Source organism: Hordeum vulgare, unplaced genomic scaffold (assembly GCF_904849725.1).
Source record: "Hordeum vulgare subsp. vulgare unplaced genomic scaffold, MorexV3_pseudomolecules_assembly, whole genome shotgun sequence".
Classification (NCBI taxonomy): domain Eukaryota; kingdom Viridiplantae; phylum Streptophyta; class Magnoliopsida; order Poales; family Poaceae; genus Hordeum; species Hordeum vulgare.
The window spans coordinates 1-21,617 of NW_025422535.1; the positions used below are offsets into that span (position 1 = coordinate 1).

Below are 21,617 nucleotides of genomic sequence, written 5' to 3' on the forward strand. Positions count from 1 at the left end.
CCATCAAGTAGATATACTAATAACATGTTATAGTCCCTCATAATATAGGTGATAGTGGAAAAGTAGATAGGTGAAATTCCCGGGACCAGTTACTTTTATTTGGCGCAATCTTATCCTATTGTTCTCAAGCTTAAATTGGTGCTTGTTGGAAGCGTGCATCGTTGTACACTCGAATGAATAAAGAGCAAGACACTTCTAGATGTACAACCTATATACTCGACGTGCTTCAGTTGGCCGGGAGTTGGTGGGTTTCACTTCCATCTCGACACACGGGGCCCACGATCTAGGTTTAACGAAGTGTGGATTGTGTGGGTTCCTCATGATCCAGTGTACATCGTGGTTGTCGTATGCATGTGCCTACCAATGCTTTTGACAAGTTTATATCAAACTCACCATGGATAGTCATGTTGATGTGTGGAATGTGTTCCTGAATGCTTCCCATTTCCAAAATAGCTAGAAGTGCATGCTCGGCTCCAACTTAACTTGGCATTGCACTTTCTTATCTAGAGACTCGACTACATCCCATGTATTTATAGGGACATAAAAGTTAATATATATATATATATATATATAATATATATATATATATATATATATATATATATATAGTAACAATGAAAGTTAGATCCTAGAATACAATTGCCTTAACAGCTTTCGTGGAAATCAATCTTGCATTTATAACATAGTTCCCATTCAGTTTTTTTATATTTACCTGGAGGGAGGTCCTACTCGCGGGATTTTCATGGGCCAAGATATTTCTGGTTTTCTTCTTTGATTGTTTGTTTGTTCCTGTTTCTGGTTCGATTTGGACGGTCGTTCTTTCTGGTTTTCATCATTCTTGTTTCAAGTTGGTTTCTTTGTTCATGTTCCTGGTTCCTATATACTCTACTTCCTGTATTTCTTCGAATGCTTTGAAGAACAAAAGAAGCAAACAGTTTTGAAATATATGTTGAAACAGATAAAAGAAAGCAATAAAAATTTGTGCTAAAACTCAAAAGTTGTTTGCAGAATTCAGAAATGTATGTGGTATTCAAACATTATTCATAAGATTCAAAATTTGGTCTTGGAATCCGAAATACATCGAGTGGTTCAAAATTTGTTCATGGGATTTCGAAAATGTACTTGTAATTAAAAAATTGTTCTTAGAACTTAAAATATTGTTGTTCCGATTTGAAAAACCGTACACGACATTCATAAATTGTTCTTGGAAATGGGATGTATTTCATGAATTCAAATGGCGTTCGTCAGGTCCAAGTGGTGTACCCTTAATTCAAAATATGTTCTTTGAATTTGGGAATTGTTCCTGGGTTAAAAAAATCATAATTCAAAATATGTGCTTCAGATTCAAAAAATGTGCCGCAAATTCAAAACTGTTCATGTAATTCCAAAATTTTCTCCTTTGAATTTCTCTTCTGACTTAAAATATGTCTAGAGATTTTTGAAGATAATTGTGGGTCCAGAATATGTCCACATATTTCAATTATTATACTGAATTAAAAAGTTGTTCCTGAAATTTTTCAAAATATTTGTGGCATCCATAATATGTTTTGTTTCAATAATTTTTCCTGGAATTTGATATTGGTTTGTTGATTCAAGTAACAAAATTGTAAACCGAGTTGTGATCTTGGAATTCAATATTTGTTCTTAAATTCATAGAAAATCATGGAATTGAAAAATATTTTTGGATTAGACAATCACGGAATTCAAAATTTGTTCTTGAACTTTTGTAGTTGTCCATGGAATTTTTAAAATGTTTGTCGGATTCCAAAGCTGTTTGTCATGTTAATAAATGTTCTAACACTTCAAAATGTGTTTGCATAATTGAAACATTGTTCTTTGGACTTAAAAAGGTGTTTACAAATTGAAAAAAAATTCATAGATTCAAAAATGTTTAGATAATTCATATAATTGTTCATGAGAGGAAAAAAAATTGGAATAGAAAATGTTCACGAAATGAAACATTGTTCTTAAAATTGACAAATAGTCCTTGGAATCCCTTTAAATAAAAATAAGAAGTCCAAATATGTTAATCAAATTAAAAAAATTCTTTAAAATTTAAGAATTGTTCATGTATTCAAAAATTGTTCATGGTGCTCAAAACATGTCCTTGGATTCATGAATTATTATGATATTCTAAAACTGTTCTTGGATTCAAAAGATGCTCGTGAAATTCAGAAATTGTTTGCTCGTGTGAAAAAATGTTATGTTTTGAGAAATAACAAAAATCATGGACTAAAAAATGCTGATAATTCTAGGAATGTAAAAGATCAAAGGTTAATTAGACAAGATATAATATAGATGGCTAAACCTCTATAAATACAATAGGAAAAGATAATCTTGAATGTATACACTAGTTATTTAGACTCGAGGTTGCATCAGTTTTATTAAATAACCGAGATGGTGCTTCAATTATTAAAGGAAATAGACAGGATACTCAATCAACATTCTATTGAAGCTCAATAGTTAATGAACCAACCATTCTAGGAAAATACAGAAGGTGAATGGAACTCCAAGAAAATATATTTTCGGAAATATTTCAGATTCCCTACCTAAATATTATTCCTTATCACATCCTTGTATGTAATTTCTGATGCAAATATTGTACTACCCGTGGAGGAAAAGAACAATAGATAGCACCACACACAAAGTTGGGTGTTTGCAGATGCAAAAAAACATATTTTGCCGTCTGAAGCAAGTAAATAGTAACATTCATTTGAGGTATGCGACAATGATGCAAAATGGCAGACTTTCCACTGCACCGAGCAGTGGAAAAAACATTAAGTCTTATATGTCCATGCTATAATTTTATCCATCTTGCATATCACCGATCTCGTATTGAACGATCAGGAAAAAAGTGCTCTGTATTTCAGAAAAAGGTATACGGAAACTTCCTTCCAAGCTCGACCTAGTAGACAAAAGTATAAGGCATCACTGCCACTAGTACCCAAATATGATAGTAGAAAATTCAAAAATGGAAAATAGAAAAAAATAGCGAACCATATTGACACTAATTTTTTGATTTGTTGTTGAACAAAGCAACTTGATGAGCCAACAAAAATGCATTGTTTGAGAGGGATTAGTGAGGCAGAAGAAGGTCCAATGGAATGAATCAACTCTTGGGAAATAGAGCTGTTTCGAATAGAGAGTGATCTAAACATGTAGAGAGGAGAAACTATATGTTCTATAGAGAGAATAAAATGAGATTATGGATTCGAAAAATGTATTTACCATATCACACTTGTGCAAGTTCTTTCCAAAGTTTATTCTGTTGAATTCTCAAAAGCAGGATTCAATATTGAATTGTAGGATCTACATGTAATTTAGCCTGATAAGAAGATGAAATGTTATGGCAGCACTAAAAGAATATTTATGGAGGGAAAAGTGAAAGAAGGTGAACGTATTAGTACTTAAATCGTAAAAGAACAGAATAACATGATCTTGCAACAAATACAACCAGTAACAAAATAGGTAAAGAATTGTTATTGAGTATAATTTGAGAAAAAAAGTTAGGATCTTAATAGAAAATGGATTTAGGAGATGGGATAGGATGTAACATACTTTGTTCATTTGTTAGTGCTCTATCTCTACTGGATCTTGCCACCCTTCGTGTTGGTTTGGGTATTGCTACATATTTCCTCAGTAAGAACCATGATATGTTTGAAAATAATGTGTCCTTTAGGATGTAATTCTTTTTAACAGAGTACATATGCACACTCCCATACATACGCACATACACTCACCCCTTGGAACGCAGGCACACACACGCCTATAAGTACCTTTGAGAGTTGTAGCCAACACATCATCTTGATTTTGACGAAGTCGCCATAGACATCCTCGTAGTCGATTGGAATGTTTCCTCGCACTGAACGCACATTGCCAGCAGGCCTAGAGTAAATCTAGAATAATACGATCATCGGTGTCAACTCTATGGCTCAAACCTAATTAGTTGAGGATACCATTGTCCTGCTAACCATCCAACCACATGTTTGTTCACCCTCTAAAATGCAAATTTAGCCAATAGTTTCATGGTCGCATATAATTTAATACCATCGTTATTAAAATAATTTTTGAGACAGAACGAAAATTTGAAACTAAATATTGAAGACGATAGCAAGAAGGCAGTTTGAGTGTCTAACTAAAGAATGTCCATAATTGATTTTGAATGAACCGAAGGGAGTAATACTGGGTGCATAAAAATAGCCCACACGTAAAACAAGGAGAAGTTGCATCTATGAGAGTGATGTTTTGGTGGACGAAGGCATTGGACAACTTTATTTCAAATGATTCAAAAATAAATTTTCTAAGTTCACAAATAACCGTAAAAAAGTCAGTTGTAACTTATACATATTCGTAGGGGATTTGTAAAATTTTGTTTAAAAAATATTTAGATTTGCAAGATTCACAAAAACAAAGATTCGACCCATGAACAAAAAGAAAATTGCCCATTTGCATGTATGTATTTGTTTTGTTTTTTCTCTATGTCACGTATGAAGGTATATTGTTATGAAAATTTTCATGAACATGTTATATAACTTATTGTGTATGCATTTACTTTTGTTTTTTTTTTCAATATGGAACTATGTTTTTTTTTAAGTCCAGCAATGCTTATGTCCTCCATTTGCACTTTTCGTGCATCTGTGTCCTTTAAAGGAGTGAGCCATGACCATGTGAAGGAGGGTTGGCCGTTGGTTGGTGCATTTGCAACCCATTAATCTTAAACGAAGTTAAGGTCAAAAATTTAGAGACTTAAACGAAGTTCATATCTTAAACGAGATGTTAAGAGAGAGGAGGGTTGCGTCCATAGAGTTGTTTGGGGTTGAACAACCCTTTAGTAATTACTATTCCTTAATTAACATATGTTAACTAATAGTTGAAATGTATTATTTATTCCTAACTGTAATCAGGAAGTCATCTTTCCTGTGGCAAGCAATTATATTTGTCTTTTGCAGCCTTTGGTGAGCAATACTCTGATTGATTTGAGTAGGCATGAGCGGTTCAACTAACTCCATCCACAAATATATAGTTGTTTCTGAAACGGTTGATAGTGACCCTACCGATAATCATAGGTTTGCAAATACTAATTGAATTCAAGTGTCCAATGCATGTGACGGGCTATGGTATGTGTGAATTTCAAGTCCAGGATGGACCTGACCGTCGGGCATCATGCCGTTGTCCCACACGTTAGGACGAGGTTCGTCTACCAATTAAAATCTATACTGGCCGACTCAACTTGATGAATCTCATGGCAATCACAACAACTCATATTTGCCTGCAGTCCCTTTTATTTTCGGAAGGATAAACTGACGCGCCTACACTACAGATCAAATAAATTCCCTCAGGGGATGTCCCCAAGCGATGGCAATCCTATGTTCGGATATGAATAATGTGGTTTCAGTTCAGGGAGTATATCTTTTAGGAGAGAGAGAAGGGTTGTTGTCTAGGGACAGGATTGTCTGGGGTTGGACACCCCCTCACCAATGAATGGATTGTTCTGCTCCATCAAATTCCATTTAGAGCGGTTTCATGCAGAAGTTGCAACTCTTTCAAAAAAATGTTTGGCTTTCATCTAGCTCCAGCTTTAAAATAATTTTTTTATGAAAATGATCTATTTGATTAGATGAGAAGGAATACACGAAGGGATATACATTTACTAGTGGCGGTGGTGAGTAATTTTCTTCCAACTCCAGCTTCTACATGTTTATGAAATATTTCCTACAGAGCTTCAAAAAAACAACGAGTTGTGCCTTAGATTCTACTACCTCCGTCCCATAGTATAAGAATGTTTTTGACAATATACTAGTATAAAAAGCGCTCTTATATTATGGAACGGTGAAAGTAGTTTTTTGCGGAACGGTATATCGTGGAGCTAGCCCTTTTTTTGCTAGAACAGAGCTGAATTTTCTACCCGAAAGGCTCCTCAAATAGCATGCACTAATTAATACTCCCTTTGTACCACAATATTTGTTGTTGGGAGAACTAGTTTAGTTCTTTTCAACAACAAATATTATGAAACAGAGAGAGTAGTAATAGACGTGTGTCTATTCCGTGGAAAGTTATTAATTTGCGTCCATGGCAGCGATGCACGCAAAAGTGAGCACTCGCCGGGCATTCCTCCGGTTGTTTTGGGTAGGCGAGGGCAGCTCATCTACCTCCATCCACAATTGCTAGTCAACAATAGCTGTCTCCATCAATTGATAGCGACCCAACCGGAGTAGTACAACTCATTCAAGCGTCCAATTAATTCATGTGACGGACTATTGATTTTGCGTACTCCATGACCCAGTTGCACGTGACTGTCAACCATCATGCCGGCTGGCCCAAGCGTCAAGACGAGGTTGCTGTACCAGTTAAAATCAACTGGCCGGCTCAAAAAATTCTATGAGGGGTAATTTTACTTTGAAAAAAGGAGGAATACTTTTAGCCTCTGCATCTTAATGATGCATGCAGCCATATTATTAAATCGTTCTTAAAAAAGCTAAAGTAAGATAAAATAAATACATAAATTTGTCACAACCGACAAAAATAGTACTAGATGACTAAACACTTCGTATATTAATTTACCGCCATCCAAACCGGTTTTAAATAACCCGTGCTAATCTTCCAACAGTTGCACACCATATGCATGTTGGCTTCCGTATGACTTAATAAGTACTACGTACGGATTCAAAACGTGACTCTATATATGATCTGCAAAAAATTTATGAGAGGTTGCATGTTAAAAACCATGTCGTTTTAGCACTTTCATATCTTTACCTACTACTAAAGCAATTAGTGCTTCTGTCGTCCGTCATTAACATTGCCCTTAAAGTTTATCTAAATTACCCACTATGTCATCTGTAAGTAAAGAAAACGTTTCAGACCAAAGTCGCCGTGTGCTTTGTTATTATAGAGTACCAATACGAACATAGAACATGTACACTCGTCAGCTATAGTGGCTACTGCATTGTGGTTTTACCAAGGTGACCAGGTTTCGAACCCCACTGTGTACAATTTTTCCTTTCACGAGCTGTGCGGGGTTGGACTCTTCTATTTTATATTTCGTTTTTTCTTTCTTCTTTTCTCATCCTTCTATAAATTAATTTGGCATTTCCAAATTTCAAAAGTGGTGAATTGTAAAAACTGATCGCAAAATTATAAAATGTCTGTGAATTCAATTTTTTTACGAAATCATAAAATTTTTGTGGATTCAAACAATATTTGTGTATTTGTAAAATAATGACGATTTGAAAAAATAGTTGGGAAATGATCATGCTCATGATTTTGAAAAAATGATCGTGTGTTCAAAACATATTTGGGAATCTGAAATAAGTGTCCATCTAATTTAGAAAATGTACACAAAAAGAGAAAACACATTTTTTAAAATTTGTTCCCTGATTTTTAAAGGTTGAGTGATCTAAAAAAATGTTTGCTGAGTCAAAAAATGCTCATAAACTTGAGAAAAATTTATGCATTTCAGAAAATCTTTGTAAACAAAACTGATGTTCGTGATTTTTTTTGTGAAAATCCAAAATTTCAAAAAATGACGATTTAAAAGCTACTTCCTCCGTCCCAAAAATTTTCCTTAGATTTGTCTAGAAATGATTGTATCAAAATACTAAAACATGACTAGATACATTCATATTTAGAAAAATGTAAGACGAGAATTTTGGGACAGAGGGAGTATTAACCAATTCAAAGTCTTTTATGTCTAGGATTTGATTAGATTTTCTAAAGTATTTATATGTATAGACGTGGGAGTAGTTCGTGGTCGATAAGATTTGTTTTTAAACTTTTAAATATTTGCTTACGCAACATAATGACAAGTGTGACGTGTAGTGGCAAGCTCATTACCTTATAATTTAGCATGTTGGATGTATTGTGATCACGTGAACATCGTGACCATCATCAATGAGGATGGGAGAGAAAGTTAAGTGGCAACATGATGAGCCACCATGTTAAAAGAGCGGATGTTCATATGTGAGGATATTGAATCAATCCTAAAAAACGCTTATATGGCTATAGCACATAATATTTTTTGTCTCCGTTGCAACGCACGGACATATTTGCTAGTCTTTCATACTAATTAATGCACATACTCTTGTCCGAACATGTCCTGTCATACTCGACTCCATTTCATCTCACCACGATCCAAATAATGTCTTAATATTAGACAGAGAGTTAACGTTAAAGGCCACTTGAAGTGTAATACCTGCAAGCAATGTCAATTACTCCCTCCGTGAAGAAATATAAGAGTGTTAGACCCTCTCATATTTCTTCCCGGATGGAGTACATGTTAAGAGAGCGAGAAGGATGCATCCATAGGGACATGACAGTAATTAGGGTTTGGACATCCCTTCACTAACGGTGTTTTTTCAATTGGCATATGCTACTTGACTCCTGACATATATTAGATGTTAATTTTAATCCTAACGGTTAGGAGGATGTCGTCTTTCCCATGGCGAGGAATTAATTTGCGTCCATGGCAGCATTGCACGCCAAAGCGAGCACTGAGCGGGCATTCCTCCAGGCTGATTTGAGTAGGCAAGAGCAGCTCATCTAACCCCATCCACAATGGCTAACCAACATTTGTCGTGTCAGATTCGCTCGATAACGGCCCTGCCGATAGTGATAGGTTGGCAAAGGAGAGTGTTGTGCTTGGTGCGTGAAAGCATTTTTATTTTTATTTCCTCCGGATCGGTAGCAGAACAACTTGCAACTACCACCAGAAGGAAATGAATGCCTTGAAGAAAATTTCTTGATTGGTAGAAGAAGAAGAACTTGCAACTACAACCGGAAGGAATTGAATGCCTTTAAGAAAAGTTCCCTCGAATAGTATCCTTGACCCGCCGTGCAGCAGCCAGCTCGTTTGCCATTCTTATATAAGATCACCACCACCCATACTGGCTCTCCCACGCAGCACCATTGAATTGTGCCTAGATCTAGCTTCATACACACCACGCATAAAGCTATCTTGCTACCCAACCAGCACTACTCCAGTTGTCAACGAGCACACTCAGGTGGGAGTAGGATGGTGAACTTGGTGGAGGCGCAGAAGCCGCTGCTGCACTTCCTGATCAAGTGGGCCGGGCTCCGGCAGCACACGGTCGATGTCGACGGCGCCGGCACCGTGCTCACCTTCTGGGTACCCAAGGACAAGGTCCCCAGCAACAACTCTACCGTCGCGCCGGAAGAGAAGCAGAGCGAGGCGTCCAAAGTCAAGGAAGGCCGGCGGCCATCTGTGGTGCTCGTGCACGGCTTCGCGGCCGAAGGCATTGTCACCTGGCAGTTCCAGGTCTGCCCTTTGCCCTTTGTACTTGCACTGGTACTTTGTTAATACTACGTACATACTGTACATTCCGTCGTTATGGCTGATTAATCCATTCATGCGGGGTCTAGGTTGGTGCGCTGGCGAAGCACTACGACGTGTACATCCCGGACCTGCTGTTCTTCGGAGGCTCCACGACGCCGTCCGCCGACCGGTCGCCGGCGTTCCAGGCGGAGTGCCTGGCCGCCGCGCTGGGGAAGCTGGGCGTGGACGAGTGCACGGTGGTGGGGTTCAGCTACGGCGGGATGGTGGCCTTCAAGATGGCTGAGTCGCGCCCGGACCTCGTCCGCTCGCTCGTCGTGTCAGGCTCCGTCGTCGCCATGACCGACTCCATCAGCGACACCACGCTCGAGCGGATCGGCGTCAGGTCATCGGCGGAGCTGCTGCTGCCGGAGTCCGTCAAGGGGCTGAAGGCGCTGCTCTCCATCGCCGCCCACCGGAGGCTCTGGTTCCCGGAACGCCTTCACAGGGACTTCCTCGAGGTGATGTTCGCCAACCGCAAGCAAAGAGAGGAGCTGCTGGAAGGTCTGGTGGTCAGCAACAAAGACGCCACCGTCCCCGTCTTGCCGCAGAAAATACTTCTGCTCTGGGGGCACAACGACAACATCTTCAACTTAGAGCTCGCCAAGGCGATGAAAGAGTAAGCTCCTGAGATTTCAAATTTCCAAAGCATAACCTGAAGTTGGCTTGCGTATGAACGGAGATAGAGATACTAACAAATGGTTTTCGGGTCTACGCGCGCAGGCAGCTCGGCGAGAAGACGATGCTGGAGAGCATTGATAAGGCCGGTCATCTCGTGCACCTGGAGAGGCCCTGCGTTTACAACCAGCACCTCATGGAGTTCCTGGCATACGCCACGGCTGAAGCTTCCAAGGAGTGATACATTTATTAGTAGATGAATCATTCCGCCGAGTGTATAATTTGTGCACAGAGAATTGGGGTCCCTTTTATTGGAGTTTGAATGATTGTTTGACCGTGTACAATATTATATTATGAGTGTATGTGACGCATATATAATACTCCTTGGTCGGCCGTGTGCGTCAACATGGCAATGGGTAGCCGTTATCCATGAACCCAAAAGGTAAAAGCGGGTATGAAAAATTAAAATACCTATGAACTTCTAAATAACAAATTCTATACCCAACCGATAAGCCGGGTACGGTTATGAGAAGGGAATATCCATACCGTGAACTCGCAAATTCGTATCTTTACCTATCTATACTTAATAATAAAGCAAGGATCGCTTCTGTCATACGTCATTAAGTTTGTCTCTGAAGTTGGCAAAAATTACCCACCATTGCCATTCATAAGTGATAAAAAACGGTTCGATCTGTAAAGGCATCCACGTCACATATGGTTCATGTATATAATTATCTAATGTAAAATCAAGTGAGCACTAGCACCCAATTGGCTATAGCCGTCTTCTCTTTCCTAGCCGACATGGGTTCGATCCTTCCTTCTCCCTATGTTTCTTTGTTTTTCTCGATTATTTCAGTTGAGCGCGAGATAAAGTGGCATCGCCCAAGTGACATCTTAACTGCTGGGCTGGACAGTGTTTCAATTTCAGTCCAACTTTTCTTTTGCAGATTCAAGTGTTTTAAAAATATTCATATATTTCAAATCCTAACTTCAAAATTAAAAAATTATATACAAAAATCACTCAGAATATTGCGTACATTCCAAATATGATATTATCTTGCGTGTTAAAAGTTACGTTTATGTTGCACCTTAAACTTTAATTAATACTTTTCTCCGTTGTTTCTCGTATATATTTCAAAAATCCTTTATATTTGTGCACAACACAGCTGGTTTGGCACTCTGAAAGATTTCAAGTAGTTTGTTGTTGTCGTTGATTGTGTGTATGGCAGGTGTGTTTTTCTCCTCCGTTGCAACGCACGGGACCTTTTGCTAGTATTAATAAAGCACATATTGCTTTTGTGGTACGTCATTAAAATTGCCTTCAAAATTATCTAATATTACCCACCAATGCCACCTATAAATTATAAAAAACGTTTCGCAGAGAATCCTCGCATGGGCCGGCCCAAGCATAGGGACCAGCTATACTAAGCTCTGCTCGCTGGAAAATAAACAGCACGCCCGTTTGGGCCAGCCCATTTTTTTTATTTTTTTAATTATTATTTATCTCTTGCTTTTTATTTTTTCTAATTCAAATAAATCAAAAAAAAATCTCAATCCAAAATATTATATTTACATAAATGTTTAATAAAACATAAAATGTTTGCGAGTTCAAAAATTGTTCGGGATTTTGTAAAAATGTTTGCATATTAAAAAGTCGTAATTTTGGAGAAAACATTCGTGAATCAAAAAAAGTCTATCACTTTGAGCAATTTATTTAATGCAATGAAAAAATGATTCATAATTCAAAAAATGAATTATCCGCCAATTCACAAGAAAAATACTTGAAAATAGTTCGTAATATAAAATATTATTTAGAATTTTAAAAAATATATTTCTAAATAGTATAAAAATTTTGATTTTAAAAATGTGCCCTAATTTGTAAAAATGTTCACCAATGATTGAATGTATGCAGTTAAACAGTAATGCGTCTGAGTCTTTTTGATCATATACCTGAGTGAATTTTAAAGATTTAATTGTCGGGGTGGATCGGAATATTATAGTATATTTTAAATAACGTTTCTTGAAATTCAGAATAATTCTTTGATTTACCAAGTTTTTTGACAACCATGATATTTTTTAAAAATTATGAACATTGTTTCAACTTATGAATTGTGAATAAATTTAAAAGAAGAAATATTTTCGTGCATTTGTGAACAAATTTTCAAAATCGTGCGGTGAGATATTAACATAATGTGGTCATCGTCATTGAAGATGGTGCTTTTTTTGTTCCATTGCAACGCACGGGCCCTTTTGCTAGTAATAATAAACCTCTCAGGTAGCTCCCACGTGTCATTGAGTTAGATGAAAAAACCATAAGCTAGCAGACATCCAGACGCCATCCCATCCAGACGCCATGGAGGTCGGCAAAGCAGACATCCAGGATGGGCAGCACTATGACTCCACAAGCATTGTCGTGCAGGTTCCGTGGATGGTGTCGACATGAGCGGTTCTCATGGGACGACATGGTCGTCGAAGTGCACTTCTTCACCTTCCTCCTGGCACCTCCAGCCACCTTCAAAAGGGCAGATGTCCGTGCGTGATCGTGGCCGGTGGCTACAAGGTGGGGCGTGGTCGTAGCTGCATCTGTGCTGCACCACGTCCAACTTCTTCTACGAGGAACACATTTTCTCCACCAACAAAAAAACCAAAGCTTGACAACCCTCCAATTTGGTGAATAGTTTTGCCCATCATAATGATACTTTTTTAATTTCTTTGATGCTGATAGTGTTTGATTGATCTACTGATGAATGTATATGATGTATGAGTTGATTTTTCTACTATCTTGTGTATTATCCTTGATTGTTTAGTCAATCTTGAATATGTTCTTGCCAAAATGAGCATATAACACGTTGTTTATATAGTACTAGATGATTAACTAATTACTATGGTACTATTTTTAATATAACATAGGCAGTTTGTATATGCTTCCAATTGGATGATTTACTATAGTAGTATAGTATTATTTTATTTTTCCATAACACATGTTGTTTTTATAAATTTCTTGTGCAACGATACAACTAGCAATGGCCAAGTCCATGAGGATTGACCCACCGAGTCCGTCGATGAAGATGGAAATACTGTTTATGTATCCGATGGAGAGGAGGATGGTGTCAAAGAGATGGAGATTCAACGTTCTACGTGCAAGCTCACGTCTAAGGTTTGGTTGGAAATGGAGAAGGTGAGGATCAATGGAGAATGGAAGGGCAAAGTGTCATAATATACTTACCGCGGGATCGAGGAGTGCAACTCAACATCTTGGGATTTGGACTCAAAAGGAGTTGAAGACCAAGGGTGGTAAAAGTTTGAGTCGGTCCTCATTGAAGTTGGGTGCCAATGAGGATGGAAAAGTGAGCATGAAGAGCTACACCTTTTATCAAGAGTATGCTAGAGTAGAGCTTGGGAACATGTTGGTGTTGCATTTTTATCCTTTGTCTATGGCGGACCATGTGGGTTTTAGGAGATTCGTTGCTGCACTTCAGCCATTATTCCTATTGCATGCAAGAAATACTATTAGGTAAAAAAAATATGTCTTCCTTTGTTTTACTATTTCATGTTTCTTCTTTGTAATGACTAAATAACATTCCTTTTATTTTATTTTGTCGAAGTGACATTCTGAAAAGAATATAACATAGAAAGGAAGAAGGCCGTTGAGTACATGACTATGATACAATCAAGCGTCAGAGTGACCATCGGTATGTGGACCTCTGATAGCCCAAAAAGGGTATATGCCTATTACAACCCATTCATTGATGAGTCTTGGAGGCTAAGGAACATTCTCATGAGGTATATTGCATTCTCATGCACATGTTTTCTCTGGTTCATTAAGCTTGTGCCAATTCTCTAGTTGTTGCATTTGTGTGCATATTGTAGGTTTATTTATGTGCGAGCAGCACATAATGCAGATGTTATAGCTCGGCACCTCGATGAGTCATTGGTCGAATGGAATCTAGATGAAAAGCTCTTGACCATGATAATTTATAATTATAATGCGAACAATAAGGCAATTGACGTGATTATGATCAATATAGGCAAAATTATGCTTCCTTTCGAAGGAACTTTACTTCACATGCATTGTTGTGCACATATTTTCAATTTGGTAGTGAAGGATGGATTAGATGTCATGATATCAGCTATGAAAACATCCCTGAAAGTGTTGCATATTGGACTGCCTCACCCAAAATGATAGAGACGTTTGAGGACATGGCCAAGTATAAAAAGTTGAAAATAACAAGAAAGGTGAGACTTGATTTCAATACTAGGTGCAACTTTACTTTGCTAATGTTTGATATAGCTTTACCTTATAGGCTTCTTTTTGAATGTTTAAAAGAAAAGGACAAGCAATATGAGTGGCTACCTAGTACGGAAGAATGGGCTTTTGCTACAGATGTTGTAGAGAGACTTAGATTGTTCTATGAAGTAACTGGCCTATTTTCTAGGAGTGATTATGTGACTGCCAATGTTTACTACCCTAAGATATGAAAATGAGGTAGTGGGAAACTTCTAGCAACGAAATTATCCAAAACATGACAAAAATTATGACTAAATAATTTGATAGGTATTGGAGCAAGATACAAGGTTTAATGGGTATAGCTACACTTCTTGATCCTCGGTACAAGAAACCAATGTTGGTAGCTTGCTTTGCCATGTTGCATGGTAATGAGTCATCTTGTTATGAATGCACTAAAAAATTTGATGACATTGTTGCTAGTATGCATTCATTGTTGGACCACTATGAAGTGGAAAGTGATCATATAAACCTGATGAACAATCCATGTTGTCTACAATGAAAGCTCCTGCAATCATGAGTGTGTTCCACAACATTGTATCTTAGTAAATGTCCGCAAATGCTAGACTTGAAGGTGAAATAGAGCAATTCTTGAATGATGGTTTAGTACAGTATACTGAAAAGTTCAATGTCTTGGATTGGTGGAAGGTGGCTGGAACAAGGTACCCAACCTTAAGGAAAGTTGTAAGAGATATATTTGCTATTCTTGTTACAATAGTTGCTTTAGAATCAGCCTTTGGTACAATTGGCAGAAAGATGAATGAGCATAGATATATTTTTGACATCTCATATGGTTGAGGTTTTAATGTGATCATAAGATTGGCTTAGAAACAACTACAAAGGTGAGAAAATAGTGCACTTTATTAATATTTTGTCTTGTTTTCATTTGTTGACATTTGTCTACTTCTATAGATGCTCAAACAGGAGCAGCTATCTTTTGGACTTGCCATCAAGACATTCAAGAAGTGATTCAGGTTAGTACTTCACAATTGCAAACATATATTGTATACATAAAGCTCTCAATTTCTCATGCCTTACAATAGGACTTGGCGGTTTGAGATGCGAAGGCTCAAGAAGTGAGAGGAAGATGAAATCTACTCAAGTTGGTTTGGCATCATGTTGGAGAGGTTGAAGTGGCTACAATGACTATGTGTCAAACTTATTTGTGTGTAGAACCTACTTTTATGTTGAAGTTGAACTTATTTGTGTGTTGAACTAATTTGTGTGTCGAAATGATGTGGCTGAAATGAATTATGTGTGTCCTGAAATGCTGAAATTTTTGTTCATATGCTGAAATATGATATGTATATGTGCTGAAATACATAAGTACATTTGCTGAAATGTTATATATGTGCTCAAATGTTGAAATATATGTGCTGAATTGTTGTATATGTGCTGAAAAATTGAAATATATGTGATGAAATGTTATATATGTGCTGAAATGCTGAAATTTACATGCTGAAATGTATGTGGTGTATTGTATATTTGTGTTGAAGTGTTATATATGTGATGAGATACTTAAATATACATGTTGAATTGTGGTCAATATGTGTCAAAATGTGAAATATAAATGCTCAATAATATACATGTCTGGCTGGGTATTTGTACCCGATGGTATTACCCGTACCTGGCCGAGTACGGGTATGGGAAAAGTTTCAAACCTGGGGTGCGAGTTTAGGTGGAAAATTTTGAGATGTGTACGGGTTTGGGCACGTATTACCTGTTAAAATAAACATTTAATATTTTTAAATACACATTTAATATTTTTAAATCTTTTATAAACATTGTTAAAATACTTTGTCAGAATAATTTGAATGCTCGATTAACAGTTTTTGCATGATCATTATTTTATACATTTTTTATAGGTGATAAATATTTGCTCTATTCATATTTACATTTTTCAAATACATGATCAATATTTCTTAAATGTCTTTATATACTGATTTTGGTCATATATATCTAGAATATTTTAGAGCATAAATACAAGTAAAATAATAAATCAAAAACGAAAAAAGAGGCTGTTCGAGCGCAGATGGGCGGGCCTATGTGGAGCTCCCGCGACATGAGGCTTCCCTCCGACTCGCTTACAGCAAGACATAGGGGCACCGGGAGCTCCTACTTGCCACTCATTGCAGTAGGAAGTCCTGAGCCGCACAGTGGGCGCCCCGACTAGGCCAGCTCACGGTTGTTACTGATCAATTAAAACCCCAGAACCATAAAGAACAAACCCGAAGAGGAGATCCGGATTATTTTTGCAAATTCAAGTTTTTTTAAACCGAGTGTTGTGTGGAACGAAACACTTTCCAAATTTGTGAAAAAAATTACAAAACTGAAACCCTTTGGACAAAAGGAACAATGTTTTTGAAACTGGAACATTTATTTAAATTCGAAAACAATATTTGAAAGCACGAACATTTTACTCTCGAACAAAAGTTGAAACTTTGAACATTTTTGGAAATTTGTGAACAATGTTTGAAACCGGAACATTTTTTAAAAGTCCTAAAAAATGAAAACGAGACCATTTTCTACATTTAGGAAACAAAATTAAATTACCACGAAAATTTGTAAAAGGGAACATATTTCTAAGCTTTGAACATACTATGTAAACAAGAGAATATTTTTCGAAAATTTGCAAAACATTGATAATCCAGAACATTTTTGGACAATCCAGAACTTCTTTAAAAAATTCCAACACTTTTTTCAAAATTCCAACACTTTTAATATTTGTCCAATTTGAAGAACATTTTCTTAAAATACAGAATATTTTTAAACAGAAAAAAGTTCAAGAAACAGAAAAGAAAAGGTAAAAGAAAATATATTGAAAATCCAATTTTTTTAAACAGAAAAGAAAAGGTAAAAGAAACAGAAAATAATAAGTAAAAAAACAGTTCAAGAACATTTTAAAAAACATCAAAACGAGAACAAACCGGCTAGAAATGGTTCCCAAAACCGGGGTGCTGGAACGTGAAACGGGCCGGCCCACTCCGAAATGAGCTAAGGGAATCCCTGGGCGAAGCTCCGACAAGACTTCGCAACTGGCGACAAGACAAGACTTCGCAACTGGCGGGCATTCGAGGGGCACCTAAGCACACCATCTTAACTCAAACAGCTACTGCTTACTCCTTCGGTTGGTTTTGCTAGACGATTTTGGCTTGCCCCGACTGGATCGATGGACGTCGCTCAGCTGCAGTTTGCAGTGCTAGCACAACAGACCAGCCAATTGGCCTCGGAGCTCCTATACGGTGCCTACAGTGCTTGTTCGTGCTTCTGGCGCGTGCAGCGCCCCGTGCTGGCCGGCCCACGAAATGTGCAGACTAGCAAAAATAAGTTAATCCATTTTCAAAAAGAGTTCATCAAATTGGAAAAATCTTCACAAATGTTGAAAAGAGAAAATAATCTGATTTGAAAAGCGTTCATCGAATTTGACAAAGGTTCATCAATTTTGATAAAATGTTCAATACTTTCAAAAACGTTCAATAAACTTGAATAAAAAGTTAATCAATTTTGCAAAAAAGTTCATGAAAAATGAAAAAATCATCGAATTTGAAAAAGTTCCTCAAATTGGAAAAATTTTACATCAATCTTCAAAAACAGTTTATCCAATTTTAAAAAGTTAATAAAATTTGAAAAGAAAGTTTGTCAAATTTGGAATAAAGTTTGTAAATTTGTAAATAAAGTTCCTAAACCTTGAAAAAAGTTAATGTATTTTTTTTAAAAAGTCATCATTTTGAAAGACCATTCATCCAATTGAAAAAAGTTCACTCGCTTTGAAAAAAGTTCACAAAAAAAAGTTCATCTATTTTGAAAAAAGGTTCATGCATTTTAGGCAAAAGTTCATCAATTTTGCAAATAAACTATATGAATTTGAAAACAAAACCGCTTATTTAACAAAAGAAAAAAGAAAAGAAAGAAAAAAATTCAAAACAAATAAAAAGTCTAGAAAATGATGAACGAACCAGGAATGAAAAACCGCCATCGGAAAGACTGAATAAAAAGGAAAGAGAAAAGCAATGTACGTCAGTTCGTAAGTTATCCTAGTGGTTGCCGTTGTTCTCTAAGTGGGGAGAGGTTTCCAATTCCAATCTTACTGTCGCAGCATTTTTGTTCTTTAAATGAGAAGAAGAATGTATGTCTGGGCCGGCCCAAGGCGCACCGAGAGGGGGGTGCCACAGGCGCCGGTTTTAAAATTGCTAACAGGCGCGTGCATCACTAAATAGGATTCCCAATTTGCTTGGCCATCCTGAACACTGTGTGCCACGATTCGCTTGTCAGAACCAACTGATCACGGCTCACCTTTTTTTCCTTTGTAAAAGAAATAAAAATGATTGCGACCCCGTTGTTGGAAATATGCCCTAGAGGCAATAATAAATTAGTTATTATTATATTTCTTAGTTCATGATGATCGTTTATTATCCATGCTATAATTGTATTGATTGGAAACACAATACTTGTGTGGATACATAGACAAAACACTGTCCCTAGTAAGCCTCTAGTTGACTAGCTCGTTGATCAAAGATGGTCAAGGTTTCCTGGCCATAGGCAAGTGTTGTCACTTGATAACGGGATCACATCATTAGGAGAATCATGTGATGGACTAGACCCAAACTAATAGACGTAGCATGTTGATCGTGTCATTTTGTTGCTACTGTTTTCTGCGTGTCAAGTATTTATTCCTATGACCATGAGATCATATAACTCACTGACACCGGAGGAATGCTTTGTGTGTATCAAACGTCGCAACGTAACTGGGTGACTATAAAGATGCTCTACAGGTATCTCCTAAGGTGTTAGTTGATTTAGTATGGATCAAGACTGGGATTTGTCACTCCGTGTGACGGAGAGGTATCTCGGGGCCCACTCGGTAATACAGCATCACACATAAGCCTTGCAAGCAATGTAACTTAGTGTAAGTTGCGGGATCTTGTATTACGGAACGAGTAAAGAGACTTGCCGGTAAACGAGATTGAAATAGGTATGCGGATACCGACGATCGAATCTCGGGCAAGTAACATACCGAAGGACAAAGGGAATGACATACGGGATTATACGAATCCTTGGCACTGAGGTTCAAACGATAAAGATCTTCGTAGAATATGTAGGATCCAATATGGGCATCCAGGTCCCGCTATTGGATATTGACCGAGGAGTCTCTCGGGTCATGTCTACATAGTTCTCGAACCCGCAGGGTCTGCACACTTAAGGTTCGACGTAGTTTTATGCGTATTTGAGTTATATGGTTGGTTACCGAATGTTGTTCGGAGTCCCGGATGAGATCACGGACGTCACGAGGGTTTCCAGAATGGTCCGGAAACGAAGATTGATATATAGGATGACCTCATTTGATTACCGGAAGGTTTTCGGAGTTACCGGGAATGTACCGGGAATGACGAATGGGTTCCGGGAGTTCACCGGGAGGGGGACAACCCACCCCGGGGAAGCCCATAGGCTTTTGGGGAGCCACACCAGCCCTTAGTGGGCTGGTGGGACAGCCCACAAGTCCCCTATGCGCCAAGGATAAAAATCAAAGGAGAAAAGAAAAAAAAGAGGGGGAAGTGGGAAAGGGGAAGGACTCCCTCCCACCAAACCTAGTCCAACTCGGTTTGGGGGGGGAGAGTCCTCCCCCTGGCTCGGCCGACCCCTTGGGGATCCCTTGGACCCCAAGGCAAGGTCCCCCTCCCTCCTCCTATATATATGGGGCTTTTAGGGCAGATTTGAGACGACTTTCTCACGGCTGCCCGACCACATACCTCCATAGTTTTTCCTCTAGATCGCGTTTCTGCGGAGCTCGGGCGGAGCCCTGCTGAGACGAGATCATCACCAACCTCCGGAGCGTCGTCACGCTGCCGGAGAACTCTTCTACCTCTCCGTCTCTCTTGCTGGATCAAGAAGGCCGAGATCATCGTCGAGCTGTACGTGTGCTGAACGCGGAGGTGCCGTCCGTTCGGTACTAGATCGTGGGACTGATCGCGGGATTGTTCGCGGGGCGGATCGAGGGACGTGAGGACGTTCCACTACACGAACCGCGTTCTCTAACGCTTCTGCTGTACGATCTACAAGGGTACGTAGATCACTCATCCCCTCTCGTAGATGGACATCACCATGATAGGTCTTCGTGCGCGTAGGAAAATTTTTGTTTCCCATGCGACGTTCCCCAACACCCGTCTCCACGTTGCCGCCACGATCCGATCAGTCGATTCTACCTTGCTGCAAGGGAAAAGTACATTTTTAACATTGAACTCGTAGAGGTATGATGGTTGAACCTTAAACTCTACATTCTTATCATGAACTTGTGAAAATCTGGACCAGTTCTCCACTAGAGTAGAAAAAATACACAAACTTAATAATTTGCTACTCTAACTAACTAACATGGCCCAATGTCATATATATCTTCTACCTAACCTCCCTCTTTCCAATCATGGGCCACCGAAAGTTTTTTCCACCACCGTCCTTGGAGTTTCTCTTTCCGATCCCGCTTAAACCACCAGGACAGAGCCCAGTTCTCGGCGCTCCCTTCCTCATGCTAGTTGTTCCGGCGAACCTTGTTGTCTTTTTGGCATAGGTACGCATGTCATTCCGTCCACCACTGAGACTAAGCCCCATCAATGACACGGTTTGCCCATGTGCTTGCGCTCACTACTGAAATAAAGCTTATAGTTAGATACTTAGCAGTAGCGCGGTGTAGGTATGCGGCGCGGTGTAGGTATGCAACGCTACTTCTACTTAATAGTAGCGCGGGGTACATACCAATGCTACAGGTAATTATATAGTAGTAGCGTTGGGCAGCATGTCGACGCTACTGCTGAGTGGTCCCATCGTCATCCATCGGAACTGCCCATGATAGTAGCGTTGTGTTAAAACCAGTGCTACTATTATTCACTTAGTTGTAGCGCGGGAGTATCTCAAGTACTGTTATTAAGGCCAACCTGGGCATAGCACACCGGCCCAACTTAGCAGCAACGCCGGCTGGTGACCTGCGCTACTGTTAATCCCACACCTTATCTCCGGTCCGCGCGTGCATGACCTCACTATCCCTCTCCACTCTCCATCTTCATGTACCCCCGTTGCCGCTGCCTACTGCTGCCGCCCCCATCGCCGTCGCGCGCTGCAGCCGTCGCCCCCCCTCCCCTCCGCCCCTTGCATGTGTCTCCCTCTCACCCTCTCCCTCCATCCCTCCCTTCTCCCTCCCTTCCTCCCACTCTCTCCCTCCATCATTCCCTTCCACCCTCTACCTCTACCTCTGACCCTCACCCTCCATCCCTCCTTCCGCCCTCCTCCTGCATTGAATTCAGTTTTAGTAACTAGGGCTAGAACTTCGATGGATTGATAGATGTTAGGGTTAGAACTAGGAAAGTTTTAGTATTTTTTTGAAATGAAAATGTGAAGAGAACA

The 21,617-nt window shown here is 38.8% G+C and overlaps 1 protein-coding gene across 1 annotated transcript; it reads left to right on the forward strand.

The window, feature by feature from the left end:
- Window positions 1–8,848: 8,848 nt before the first annotated feature.
- On the forward strand, window positions 8,849–10,321 carry LOC123419349 (epoxide hydrolase 3-like). The gene is made up of 3 exons (XM_045107150.1): window positions 8,849–9,271; window positions 9,376–9,944; window positions 10,049–10,321. The coding sequence occupies exons 1-3, from the start codon at window positions 9,008–9,010 to the stop codon at window positions 10,182–10,184; spliced, it is 969 nt and encodes a 322-aa protein (XP_044963085.1). The 5' UTR covers window positions 8,849–9,007; the 3' UTR covers window positions 10,185–10,321.
- Window positions 10,322–21,617: the final 11,296 nt, after the last annotated feature.